Source organism: Sorex fumeus, unplaced genomic scaffold (assembly GCF_029834395.1).
Source record: "Sorex fumeus unplaced genomic scaffold, SorFum_2.1 ptg000002l, whole genome shotgun sequence".
Lineage (NCBI taxonomy): Eukaryota > Metazoa > Chordata > Mammalia > Eulipotyphla > Soricidae > Sorex > Sorex fumeus.
This window is the reverse complement of record NW_026606059.1, coordinates 57421365-57435401: the sequence shown is the minus strand read 5'-3', so window position 1 is coordinate 57435401 and position 14037 is coordinate 57421365. Positions and strand designations below refer to the sequence as shown.

Sequence of the window (14037 nt, the reverse complement as noted above, 5' to 3'; positions counted from 1 at the left end):
ATCTCGGACTTCGGTTTAAGAAGTGAAGACTCAGGACTTTGAGCACAGAGAGTGGATGGAGAATTATAAGAAGGGACTCCAGGACGGTACTTTTTGAGGCGCATTAGGAAGCCCACTGAGCCTGGGGAGCAGCAGCCCTGGCTATGGGGGCCTTGCCACTCTGCCAGGGGACTGAGGAAGCAGAATCTGGCTGACCATGCCCTGCCAGCACAGGATTGGGTGTTGGCCTCAGCACAGCAGGTCTTCTTCCAAGAAATGGCTGGCTGTCTGGGCTGTGACCAGGGCTTCTAGGAGCACCTCTCTCTCTCCTCTCTCAGCTGCAGTGTCTCCCCTTGGGTGTGATTGTCTTGCTTACTGGGGTATGTGGTGGCAGGGTGGTTATGCTTATGAATTTTCTCACTAAGTCTTAGCTCTGTCCCATTCCGCCCACTGCTCCCCTTCCCTGGTTGTCTGCTGAGATGATTAGTTGAACAGTTTGACATTATTTTGCTTAAAATGTTTCAGTTGAACCACCATGGGCTAAATTTATTTTGACCTCAGCTCTGTACTGTGACTTGACTCAGCCTATGAGCCCAAGGCAACTTGGTGCCAAAACTCTCTCTCTCTCTCTCTCTCCCTCTCCCCCTCTCTCTCACCCTCTCTCTCTTACCCTCTCTCTCTCCTCTCTTTTTCTCTCTCTCTCTTCCCCTCTCGCTCCCCCACTTCCTACTGAGATTCTTCCCAGCATTCTTCTCTTGAATCCTGAGGGATTTTGAAGCAGGAAACACAGTTTGGGGTTGGAGTTTGGTCAGTGGGACATGTAGGTGTGTGACAGGCAGGCTCGGGTGTGTCACTGGGGGCAAAAGACCTACTCATCATCTTGTGTCCAGATGTGTCTGACACTGGGGCTATTTGATTTACCAACCCCACGGGGGCAATTTAGCTTGTTGGTATCCTAGGGAGACCGGATAAGCTACTAATGCAGACAGCTTATTAAATCCTGGGCTGAGACGAAGAAACAAAAATATCACGACATTATTGAGTCTCCAAAAGAGGATCGTTGGAGGCCACAGGAGTTTGTAGATGGCTAGTAGATTCACTCTTCTAATTCTTGCAAATAGGGTCCCCTAGACACAGCTCTTTTCCCACAAGGCTGGACCCAGGCAGACAGATCGTCCCCTCCCCAACCAGACTTACCACACTAGGTTCCAGGGGGAAGTAAGGTGGAGGGGGGAGGAAGGTGACTTTTGGTGGAGAACCTGGGGGCTGTTACCTCTGAGTGGGAGATGGAGACACCAAGATAAAGCAAGGTTAGTGGCTGTTTTCATTTTAATTCTTCTTTGATCTGTCCATCACACATTTATAGAGAAGTTCCAATATCATGGGTTGACACTCAGCGAGCCCAGGGAATGTGAACTACAACAGGAGTGAGAGAAGATATAGCAGGACAGACATTAATCAAGTCATTTCAAATAAAATGAGGGTCTCAGAGGGGACTTGGTGGGACGTGGAGGGCACTTAACAGGCTGGACTAAAGGTATGTGGAAACCGCTCTGATTCAGTGACCTTCTCTCTGGAGAGTAAGAAGTGTGGAAGTTACAGTTCTAGGGTCAGTGAGAAGCTAAGAGACATGTTTCACATTTCAATGACAAAAAGTTTCAAGTGCAATGATCCAGAGGTGAGGAAAGGGCAGATACAAAGGACTAAAGGAGCAGCAACAGCTCTGAGGGGTATGTGGGGTCGGGGGGAGGTGGAAGGGGGAGTGGTGGCAGAGAGATAGGCAGGGAACACTGGTAGAAAGTTCTAGAGCCAAAAGTATTGGGAGATTTGTGCTAAGTTCCCTGGAAGCCATAAAATCATTTTAAGCAGAAGAATAACAGGATCTGATTTGCACTTTTTTCCTTTCCTTTTTTTGGAGGGGGGCAATACTGGGCACTGTTTGGGGCTTACTTCTGGCTCTGTGCTCATGAACCAGTCCCGATGGGGCTTGGGGAACCCTATGGGTGGCAGCGATTAACTCCACGTTGGCCATGTGCAAGAGAAACACCCTACCTTTTGTACTATCTCTCTAGCCCCAAGACTTGTCTTTTAAAAACATTATTCCAGGGCTATAGAGTTAACTCAATAGGCCGAATGCATGTTTTGCAAGTGGGGGGCCTGGGTTCAACTCTCTGGCACCTCATGGTCTCCCAGGTACTATCAGGAACAACATCTGAGCTCAGAGCTGTGAGTAACCCCTGAACACTGCTAGGGATGGGCTCAAAATTTTTGAAAAAAAATTATCTCAGGGCTGCTGCTGCTAGGGATGTGGTGGGGTGCTCTGTGGACAGCTAGTTTAGCAGCAGAAAGCACCTGCTTGCAGGCGTGAGGTCATAGCTTTGATTTTTGGTGCTGCCTGTGTAGGCCACAGGAGGTCCCAATGACTTTGCTCTCTGGAACTTTCGGTGCTACATCAGTCTGTGTAATCCCTGGGCACCATAAAAACAACAATTGGAAAGAGAAATAAATACATGCATTTGGTTCTGCTATTTAAAAAAATAGTTCCAGTTGTTGTTTGAGAAGAAGTAGAGGTGTGGGAATGGAGGTGGCCAATCCCTGATGGGGTTGGTCAAAGCATGAGGATATTTTGCTCTCAGGAAGAGAATTAGCAATGAAGACAGGGAGACTGGCAATGTTTGTGGTCTGTGTTGGGGAGTCACTGACAGACCCCGATGGCGGACAGGGTGACTGGGAAGGCATTTCTGAGCAGTGCTTGGAGGAAAATCCAGAATCTGACAATGTGTTTATGACATCTGTGGTGAACCTTTTCACGTGGGATGTGCAGCTGATGTAAGACTAGAAAGTAGAGAGCTTTGTGGACCATGAGCCAAAAGACCACTGTGGAGACTGGACTGTGGAGGCAGGAAACAGCAGGAGACAGAAGGTGGGAAGAGCAGAGAAGGCAGGGGGTAGGGTGGGAACCATCCTTCAGTCTCCAGAAGGTCATCTGAGAAAGCTGGAAAGGCTTTGGAGAGTTTAAAACTTTGGGGGGAAGGCGAACCTCTTTTGACATTTATGATCACACAAGCTGACCTGTTGGGAAGAAAGAAGCAGAAAGACCCATGAAAAAATGACAGATTTTGTCTTTTCCTATTGCAAATCACATTCCATGGTGATCTGCCAGATACTATCAGCCACCACTAGGTAGCTGAAGCTGGAGGGGATCATGCTGAGTCAAGTCAGCTGGAAGGAGAGGGATAGACATGGAATGATCCTTCTCATATGTGGGAAATAAGAACTCAGAGCAAGGGAACAACAGATGACCCAAAGTTACAGAATATTTAGAACTGGTCCATAGGATGGAGCATACCAGAGCAGTGAGACATGGAGAGCGGGTGGGGATGGTGAGGTTGGGGAGCAGGGAAGCGGGAGACCCTAAGACAAGGGTGGTGGCAGGTGTGATGTTGGACTGTTGTATGCATGAAACTGCACCATTGACAGCATTGTGAAACTGTGAATATTATGACTGGGAATGGAGGTGTCCAGTCCCTGATGGGACTGGTTAGAACATGAAGATGTTTTGTATACTCAGTGGCTAAAGTAAAAGTTAAAAAATAAAATGTGTGACAGTTCAGGAGAGAAAAGGTGGCAGAGTAGGCTAAGAGTTAGGGCTGTGAGTAGTGAGATGCAACTGGGATCCATTTTTTTTTTTTGGACCACACCCGCCAGTGCCCAGGGCTTACACCTGACTCTGCACTCACGGATCACTCATAGTGGGTTCAAGGAACTGTTTAAGGTGCTGGGGATTAAACCTGGATCTACTTCATGCAAGACAAATGCATAACCCACTGTACTACTGTTCCAGCCTGAAGGGCTCTGGGTAAACTGGCAATAGACACAGCATAGCATGATAAAAAGGGAGTTTAGAATAATGTCTGAGATTTGGGGCCTTCTCAAGATGAAGAAATCTATGAAAGGAGTTGGCTTGATGAAGAAAGAGGGTCTTGATGTAGTAACGGTGGTTGTGACACATGTGTTTTACTCTAAGGTCAGAGATCACATCCAAGCTTGCTCTCCAGCATGGAATCATATCCCGAGGCCCCAGAGTCGTCTTTCTTGAACACATTTCATGAGAAGTATCTATTTAATATGAGTGGACATGTAGGGCAAGCTGTAGAGTCTGTAATTAAAAGAAACTGAAAAATGAGCAGAATTTGAAGCTAATTAGAAATTTAGTTTACAGTTAGTTCCTGGATAAGCCCACTCAACTAAGGAAGAATAGATAAGGAAAAAGATCTAACAAGAGCAAGGATGAGAGGCAAGAACTACTGGAATCCAAGATACAGGGAAAGAAAAGACTTAATGGTGATGAGCTAGCCCGCCGTTGGTATGTGGCTGACTGGTCACGTAGGACAAGAAATGAAAATGCACTGCCAGTTGGCCCCGTGGGAATCACTAGTGACTTTGCAAGTACTGTTTTGGAGTGGGGAGGGGGTAGGGTGGCATTGAGAGCCTGAACAGAGAAGCTCAAAGGCAAGAGGTTTGGCAAGAGGCCAGTCAACAGCTCAGGGCACGGTGTCCAGACGGGAGCCAGTCTGACAAGCTGGGTGGGGGATAGGGATTGCAAGCAAGTGGTCTAGAGCTCAGAGCAGAGTTTCAGATCTCAGCAGGAGAAACCAAAGGGCCAAAAATACATACTTGGAAGAGATATGTTCGAAACATAAGTCAGGAGAGCTGGAGGGGGAAGGAGGCATCAGCTCAGGGCAGCAGGCTTCTCCAGTGGGGAGAGGGACAGACCCACCTCGCTCTGAGGAACAGGGCTGGTGGGATGGGATCTCCACAACTGTTCTGGACCGGGCCACACCTTGCCAGATCTGGGTGCTTTCCCTCCAACCCCCTACCTGATTTTGTTTTTTGGCTATGATACTCCTGGCTATGATACTCCTGAACTTAGGCTCGGTACTTAGGGATCACTCCTGGTGGTGCTCAGGGAACCCTCTGCAGTGCCGAGGACTGAACCCAAATTGATCACTTGCAAGAGAAGTGCCTTACCTACTGTACTCTCTCTCTTCAACCTCCTGAATGCTTTTCAAAGTCACAGCACCCTGGGGACACTCTCAGGGAATCCCAGCTCACTTGCTTTGCCTGGGACTCAGCCTCATTACCAGATGTCTTCTCTGGTGACTGGGACACGCCACCAACTCCAGCTTATTCCAAGCTTGGGATCGAGCCAGTGTGGGAGGTGTGCTGAGATTATTGGGGCTCTGGGGAAAGGCAGTCACGGCCGTAATCTCTGAAGGAATGTGTTGACTTGCCTCCAGAGAGCAATGCGCAGGACATTTACCAAAATGAAAATCTTGATTAATTCTACAGCTCTATAGCTCCCTGCAGGCTGCAGAAAAAAAACCCATCATTTGCCACCAGAAACCATATTTATTCTGGTAGTGCAGATAATATTGCATGCACATGATGCTGAATTGGTCTTACTTTTCTGAAACTGCAACAGGCTGCAACACATAGAATTCAGAGAAACACAGCCATGACTGATATCTCTTGGGGCCACCTGGTCCAGAGGCCTGCAGGAACTCTCGAGGAATGCTCAGCCTTGTGCTGGATTTCAGTGTGCTCTAGGCAGAGAAGGCTCCTCAAACCCAGTCTCTCTTCCTTTGGGGCAACAGCTGTTGATGGGTCACATGCCATTTCCAGGACCTGTCAGTGACAGGTGTGCCCCATTCTACCTAGGGGCTAATTCTAATTAGGGGCTGGGGTCTAGCTTGTTAGAGTGGCTGCATGACCAGGCACAGTGAGGGTTCTAGAGATAGGTATGGAATGCAAAAGGGCCCCCTTGGCATCGTTGTTTCTGGTTCATATGTGGAGAATAGTTGCATTCTGGCTTGAAGAATGTGAGTCTGGATTTATCTGTTGTCACTGTCATTGTCCTTGTGCCATGTGGACGAAGAAGCTTGTAGAAAGAAACCTAGTAGAGATGAGGTAGAGAAGGAAGGAAAGAGCTGGGGAGTGGGGTGGAGGATGAGGGAGAGAGAGACAGAAGGAATAGGGGGAGAAAAATGATGGGTAGGAAGGAGAGAGGGGAGAGAGAGAGAGACAGAGACAGAGGACATGTGCACGTACACACACACTCACACAACAGAGTTCTGCCGACTGCATGCCTGCTTCCAGGCCTCCAGGTTCTGGAACTTTCAGTCCTTTGAGCTCTCCCTGCATCCTTTTTGTGGGGTCAGTTCTTGGGGTAAAGGTCTCCTGTAAGGGAAGTGGGGTTCTCATGGCCCCGGGAGCAGGTGGCTGGGCTGGGGAGGCTCTGCAGGGTGAGGCAGGCATGGTCAAAGAGTGTGTGTGGCAGCTCTCCCTGTGACGTCCAGGTGTCCGTGTCGGGGTCATAGCAGTCAAAGGCGGCCGAGTCCTCGATGCGGCAGTCACTGGTGAGCCAACGGCCGCCAGTCACATACAGCTTATTCCCCAGCACCGTGGCCCCGTGGTGCATCCTCCGGTCCTTCATGTCGGCACACTTGGCAAACTTGTTTGACTGGGGGTCGTAAGCAAGAGTCCTCCGGGTGTAACCTGCCAGTCAATGGCAAGGGACACTCTCAGTAGGGCTCAGTGTCCTGCTGTCCCCTGACACTGATGAGGCTGCAGGGGGAATGCAGCCATGGACATCTGGATCAATCGCCCTGCCTTGCTGGAGACAGAGCTAGGGGTTGGACGCAGCTCTGCCCGACTCTGGCTCCTGCACCCTCTCCACAGGTTGAGGTCATGCACCAGCCATTCTTGTGCATCTTTCTTGGAGGCCCGTTGAAGAGCTCTTGCCCTCTAAGGAAGAGCTTTTGGGCACTCAGGGATAGGAGACTTTCAGGACCTCCCTCTCTGCAGATATGAAAACCGAGGGGAATCACAGAGAGGAATCACTGACCCAAGAGCAGGTATTCAGGGAGGGGCAGTGTCGGGATTAGAACCCAGGTCTCTCTGACCTCAAGACCAGGCCTCCACCCTCCCTGGCACCCCATACCACTGTTAAGGAGAAATGAACCTCTACAATGTCAACAATGGCAAACATGGTTTGACTATTTGCCCTGGGTCTGGGATAGCGCCAAGTGTCTCTGATATGAGTACATTTTATGATCAAAACTCTTGGAAACAAGTATTGTTTCACCCCTTGTTTACATATAGAGACAGGGAGAAACTTCTGGATGAGAAAAGAACTTTGTCAAGTCATCCCCATGCCAGTGGTTGGATGAATGTGCTTTTAAAACGACCGTCTTGTAAGAACAACATCTGACTGTGAGGGACCGTTTTTCCACAGCTGATGCCAAGTTTGTGTCCGGCCTCTCCGTCCTCTGTTCAAACTCACCTCCCACGATGACGATCCGCTCCCCTAGCACCACCGCGGGGGCACACACATTCTTGATCATCCTTGTCTCCATTTTGAACCATGTGTTTCTGGAAAGGTGATAAACCTTCGGGAGAAACAGAAGCACAATACTGTATTTTAAAGGGATCGGTATCTTTTAAGAGTTAGAAGTCATAAAGAAAAGGGGGAGCTAGGCGGGCTTTTCCTCTTTTACTTTTCCCCAGTTTTAAGAATGTCTGCATTTTACTATTGGTCATCAAAGTATAAGTAAAGAAAAGAGACTATTAGTATAGTGACAATCTCTATGAGCTCAGTGGTCGTTTCTATAGAGTAAACCAAGAGTCCTGGAGTGTTGCCTGTGTCTGCTTACCTTGTTTGGAACAGATTTTCTCTCAGTGAGAAATGGAGTGACTTGGGTATTCATAAAACCTATGATTTTTCAATCATTTTCATCGCTGGCTCATATTTAACATTCTAAATGTATCCAAGAAGACTCTCCAGATTTGGGTCTAAATTTGGGGCTAAGTGAAGAAGGCTTTTGTTTTTGTTTTTGGGTCACACCCAGCATTGCTCAAGGCTTACTCCTGGCTCTGCACTCAGGGATCATTTGGGGACCATCTAGGGTGCCAGGGATCAAACCTGGGTTGGCTGCAAGCAAGGCAAGTGCCCTACCTGATGCACTTTCTCTCTCTCTAACCGCCCCCACTCTGTCAAAGAAGGCTTTTAAACAATTTTTGCCTTAATGTTATTAGAATCACAGAAAAATGAGAGGATAAGAAGGAAGACAAAAAAAGGTCAAGGTTCCTTTGCTGTGTGCTTTGAAACACAAGAGTGTCCCACGATCCCCAGAAACATGTTCCTGATAACCTCCTCACTTTAAAACTCAAATATTAAATGCAAATGAGTTCATTTGTGGCAAAAAATCTTGCATGAGCAATACAAAAGATGGCCCTCATACAAGAAAAGAAAGAATACAAATTCATTTTCGGAAGAAAATGGCATTGAAAAATAAAATTTGCAGTATTCTCTGGAAATTATTTTGGCATAAAATATACTTTCTAGCACTAATAAAATTTTATCATTTTTATCAAATTATAGCTTTTTTTAATCATTCTATGAAATGGATGTGATTAAACCACTGAAGCTCAGGGTCTGAAAAGTGGTTCCATGGCAGAACTCATGTCTTGCTTGTATGAGACCTGGGGTTCCATCTCTATCTAGGAAATTATAAAAGTAACAGATTAGACTCCTGAGGCTTAGAGAGGGTAAGAGATATGCTGAAGGCCACAAGGGTGAGTGAGTGGGAAAATGGAGCTGAGTCCAGTGTTCGTTTTCTTCCCACCACATTCAAGGCTCTGACTAAAGACCTATGGGTGTGGCCTTTCTTGAAGCGTGTTTTTGAGACTGGACATATCTTAGGGTCTCTCAGTTCTTTAAGTCTGAGGAGTCAAGTGCTAGAGTTAGTGCCAGCCATAGTGACAGTCCACCCATCTGCTTGCATCTGAAAATACATAGATATAACTCTTCGGAAAGTGGGATTCTGGGAGGATAAGCAAACATAGGGTGCATTTTCCATGAGTGAATAATCGCCTCTAGGCCTTCTGCTATCCATCAGCTTTGGGTATGGTTTCAAAAATAGACTCAACATTGGCTCACAGTACTTGTAATACCCACAGAGAAGCTGGGGCATAGGATAAGTTTTGACCAGTGGAAGAAATGATGTCTTCTGATGGTAAAAGGATTTGCTGGATGCCATACAGAAGGACAGGAAGCCAGACCAGGTAGAAAGAAGCATGTACACATATAACTCCTGGGCTCTAGAGTTCTTAAAAGAATGAAGATATACAGATTTGAACCATCCTCTGAACAAAACTCTGAGCTTTAGGACTGAAAATCAATTTACCCCATGCAATGATCCCAAGTATTCCACTTAAGCTATGGCAGGATAATTAAAATTTCTACCTTAAAATGAATGCTTTGCTTCTCTGCAGTGAAATACTCTTCTCCTCTCATCACTGATATGTACGAGGATTGCTCATATGTTAGTATTTTTTTTAATTTTGCAAGTGTCTTGTTTGGTTATACTATGCATTTCTTGATATGCTGGCATAAAAGCTTTTTTTCTCCCCTCTTTCTGATGCACTTGTATTTATTCTTTGGAAGTCTGTAACAATTTTGCAGTGTGAAATCATCTGCACTTTTGTTGATTTGATTTTGAAAACAAATTCAGAAAAGAGGACTGTAGCTGTATATAGAAGCACACTAGGCGTTCTCTCTGTGTGGCAGGCATGCGGGGCAGCGGAGCAAGTCTCTCTTGGCTCACGTGAGAGAGTGGGATCTGGACCAAACTCAGAACCTGCCTGGATAATCAGGGAAAGTATGGATTGGAGAAGCGACAACATGAAGAATAAAAATAATGAAACCAGCTCACCGCTCTTCTCTATCTCTTCTCCATCTCTTCTCCATCTCCACCACCTCACCCAAGCCCCATCCATCCTCCCTCTCCTGGATGGCAGGAGGAGTGCCCTACCTTCCTTTTATTTTGTCTACCGAGGCCCCCTCCAATTCCTTTTTCACAAAGCATCCAGAAGGAATGTTTACTTTTAATTTGTTTTTCTGACCACATCCAGAGACTCTGTGCTCACAGGCCATGCCTGGCGGTACTTGGGGGACCACATGCAGTGTTGGGATCTAAACCCATGTCCTGGGCGCAGCCCCATGCTAGCCAAGTGCCTTAACCTGAGTCCGAGCTCTCTAGCCCCAGGAGGAATTTTGAACCATATAAATTGGATTATTTCACCCACTCGGTTTGAAACTCCTTCTTGAGGCCTCAATATTTTAGGCTACAATCCCAATTCCTTGACAAGGCTTAGAGAATCCTGTTCCATCAGTCTCACATCCCAAGAATGTTCTAGAAGCTCAAGAGGAGAAACTCAGGGGAAGAGGTGTGGGTGGAGGAGGGTAGCTCACGGTAGCTCCTCCTTGGTGCACCCCTTTCCCCTCTCCTTGGTCTAACTTGTGCCTATAGTGACATGCTTTCAGTTGTTCAGGAAGTAGGCTGTAATGCTTTATATTTCAGGGTCTTTGACCTCACTGCCTCCTAAACGATATCACTGACTCTGATCCCTGCCTCCGAGGGCAGACTCATGTGCACAGGGAATTTGGCAGACATGGTGCATGCCAGAACCTTCTATCGAACTCAGGACTCTCTTCATCCTCATTTGCCTTCTTTTTTTCATCTCTTTCTCTCTTCATCTTCATTTGCCTTCTTTTTTCACCCACCTTTCTTCTCATTTCAGCTCCAATCACAGAGTTTCCTTCAAAGCCCCCTAAATATCTCTAGACCAGTGTGGGATACCTCCCTCCCACAAACTTTCAGGGCACCCTCTGTTCAGCACCTCATTTTCTGTTATTTTGTGAGTATCATTGGTGGACCCTGCCTTTCTCTCCAAGGCCTTTATTGACACTCTGACAAACAGCAAATCTCATAGGTCTCTTCAATTATCTTAATAATGGGTTCTTTACTTGAGTTTTTCTTTTCTTTTAGTGAACTGCAGATATTAGAAATTGCATCAAGTTCATATTCTAAAATTTGGTCTCTCTTATACTTCACAGAAAACTTGTTAGTAAGTGAGCATCCACCTCTTGTTTAAAACAGGGGTCCCTTGGGTCAGCGATGTGGTAGAGTGCATGTGTGAGGCCCTGGGTTAAATCCCTGGCACCATAAAAAATGCAGGGATCCTCTGGCAGTGACTAAAAATTTCCTGGAGACTTGCAAATGGTGCATGTCAGGACCACACATACGAGATTTTATCTAGCAGGTCTTTGGTAATAACTGTGGATCAAGTCTTATGACTTAGGCTGAAGCACCTACCAAATTCCTATAGGCTCTTACTGTATATGACATGTGTATAGTAAAGAAGTAAAGTAAAGTAATAGCATAAATGATCCTCTTGTAACGATCAAGATTGTGTCTGATGTGATTTTGTATCATATCAGCCTTACACCTAAGTATTGATAAGTGGAAAAACTCTTGCTGAAATTATCTTCCTCCCTCCCTCCCTCCCTCCCTCTTCATGCTGAAAATTGTAAGTGTGCATTATATGCATATAATGAAAACCGGTGTCCATTCATATAGGTATGAATACTCATATATGTGTACATTCATGCATGTGTATAATGGTGTACATGTATGTAGTATATATGTATACATAGATATGTACATATATGTGTATATATGTGTTTTTATAAGTATATGTGTGCACATGAGTGTATTTATATTAGCGTATTTGTGTATGCATGCGTGTACATACATGTATGCTTGTATGTATGTGACATATAATCATGAACTTTCGGAACAGGAAGGACCAGTTGATTACCTGGATAAGGCGCACAGGGTTCTGCATGGCGTCCTCTCCTCCAAAGAGGTACAGCCTTTGGTCCTTTACGGCCACAGCGGGATGGAGAACCCCCACCGGCATGCTGGCCATAGTCTCCCAGATGTTGCTCACGCTGTCGTACCTCTCCACAGAGCCCAGGACCTCCTGCCCTTCTCCGATGCCCCCGATGGCGAAGATGAAGTTCTTATGAGCCGTGCTCCTGTGGGAGTAGCGGGCGGCCAGCATGGGCTGCCCCAGACTCCACTGGTTGAGTTTCAGGGAGAAAACGTAGACTTGGCGACTGGGCACGTGCGCCCCCTCGCCCACCACCACGCCCCCCAGCACATAGATGCTGCGGTGCAGGGCCACCGAGGCCGCCTTGTAGAGCCGGACGGGGAGTTTGGCCAGGCCCTGCCAGCGGCCACTATGCCCGTCGTACAGCAGCACGTCGCGGGTGGTCTGCTGGTTGTCCTTCCTCCCCCCCACGAGGAGGAGGAACTCTCGGTACGCGTTCCTGGGAGGCACGTGCCACGGGCCCGGGAGGCTGGAGGCGCCGTGCAGGGAGAACACCTGCCTGCTGGCTGCTTCCAGGAGGGCCCTGCAGGCGGGCGAGGAGCGCAGGAGGGCATCGCTGGCAATGAAGTGGTGGAAGAAGGCGGGGTGGATGTACCGCAGCCTCACCTGCAGCAGCAGCTCCAGCATGTGCGGTCTGCGGCTGCCCACGTCGTGCCGCAGCCAGGCCATGAGGGCCTCGAACACCGTCTCTTCCTCGGCGCACAGCGCTGCGTCCCCCAGGTAGTCGCGCAGCTCCGTGGCGCCCAGCTCCTTGAGGTCGGCCGTGGCGGCCACTTCGGGAAACCGAGTCAGGGCCACGTCTCGGGCCTTCCGGCGGAGGGTCTCGCAGCTGAAGGTGTCCGAGAGCCGAAGGAGGCCCAGGCAGTTGCCGGGGCTCAGCTGGCCCTGCAGGTACGCCGAGCAGGCCTCAAAGAGCTTGAGGTACTGTAGCAGGGACGCTGCCTCCAGCAGCGCCAGCACGTTGCGCGCCGTGATGTGCGCCTCCCCGGTGTAGGCGTACAGGACGATCTGGCCCAGCGTGGCCGGCTCCAGGCCTTGCAGCTGCACGCGGGCCTCGCGGCTCTCCCGAAAGCTGCCGCCGAACATGGCCCGAAAGTAGGGGCTGCTGCAGGCCAGCACGTTCCGGTGGCACGGCAGCTCCGTGGCGCCCGCGCAGACGCGCACGTCCGTCAGGAGCCCTTGCTGTCGCAAGTTGTTGAGCTGCCTCAGTAAGTCAGAGGAGAAGTCCTGGTCTTTGAAGAGCATCTCCTCAGGGGGCTTCCTGTCCATCCTGCAGAGGGGAGGAACCCCGCGGAGGGAGCAGTGGTGGAAGGAGGGGCTGCCACAGCGGCTGCAAGACTGAGCACTGCAGCACTGCGCTCCAAGAACACCAATTGTGGGGAGATTGGGAGATTGGAAGGGGGTGGGGGCAGAACTCCCTGGACCCCAGACCTCAGAACTGGCACCTCTCTGTGAGTTACGATTGCTCTCTAGGGAAAAAGGTGGAAAACACCTCCAAATAACCAAGACAACAGAGCAAGCAAGACCCAGGTTGTTAGAATGGATGGTGGGGTGGGGGTGGGGGATGGGAATCTGAAGCCAGTGACCCTGGGTGGACATGTGGGTGAGTCTTTCTCCAGATTCTTCCCACCTCTAGTAAACTCGTCAAGCCTCTTTTGGGTTATTAATCATCCCCAAGGTGTTGTTCTGGGGGTGTGGCCTTCTGATCCCCAGCCAGAAATGAAGGATAAAAAATGGCCCCTTGCAATGACTTTTTTTTTTTTTAACAAAAGCGAAACAAAACACATGACTTCACAGAGCCGAGTTTTGTTTTAAAGTTGGGATAAATAGAAAGCAGAGAGCAAACAATTCCCCAGAAAGGGTTCATTGGATGATCTCTGGTCAGCTCCCCACAGAATGGGGCGATAGGGATTTTTATTTACCTTGTTCTGCAGCCGGGACACCCACCGATGTCTGGTCCGGCTCTGTCCCTCCAGAGAGTCCCCACCTCTAGCTCTGGGTGAAACCGTAAACCCAGGCCCCTTCAGTTGGCAACAGGTTTGTCCTGGGTTTGTTTATGCTGAAGGCGCTGTCACAGTTTTCTAGAGCTTTGTGAAAGAACCGCTGGGCAGGGAGACAGCGTATACATTCCAGAGCTAAGAATAGTTGTGTATGTACTTTCCACTGTTATGACATGTGACTTTCCAGTTGCCTTTTGCAGCAACCCGAAGGCCTGCAGGGCCCCGGGCGCATGCCCACATGGTGTGTTTCCTTGGCAAG

General features: G+C 48.5%; 1 protein-coding gene across 1 annotated transcript; it reads right to left on the bottom strand.

The window, feature by feature from the left end:
- Positions 1-3449: 3449 nt before the first annotated feature.
- Positions 3450-13788, bottom strand: KLHL38 (kelch like family member 38). The gene is made up of 4 exons (XM_056110921.1): positions 13701-13788; positions 11704-13048; positions 7325-7430; positions 3450-6537 (listed from the first exon to the last, which is right to left on the bottom strand). Exons 2-4 carry the CDS (start codon positions 13045-13047, stop codon positions 6197-6199), a joined length of 1791 nt encoding a protein of 596 aa, XP_055966896.1. The 5' UTR covers position 13048; positions 13701-13788; the 3' UTR covers positions 3450-6196.
- Between the last annotated feature and the right edge of the window lie 249 nt (positions 13789-14037).

Excerpts from the sequence above, each read along its gene's own strand:
- KLHL38 (XM_056110921.1), bottom strand. The coding sequence starts at position 13,047 with ATGGACAGGAAGCCCCCTGAGGAGATGCTCTTCAAAGACCAGGACTTC. Across the intron at positions 7,431-11,703 it reads ACCCTGTGCGCCTTATCCAG|GTTTATCACCTTTCCAGAAA; the intron begins GTAATCAACTGG and ends TTTCTCCCGAAG. Across the intron at positions 6,538-7,324 it reads GCGGATCGTCATCGTGGGAG|GTTACACCCGGAGGACTCTT; the intron begins GTGAGTTTGAAC and ends ATTGACTGGCAG.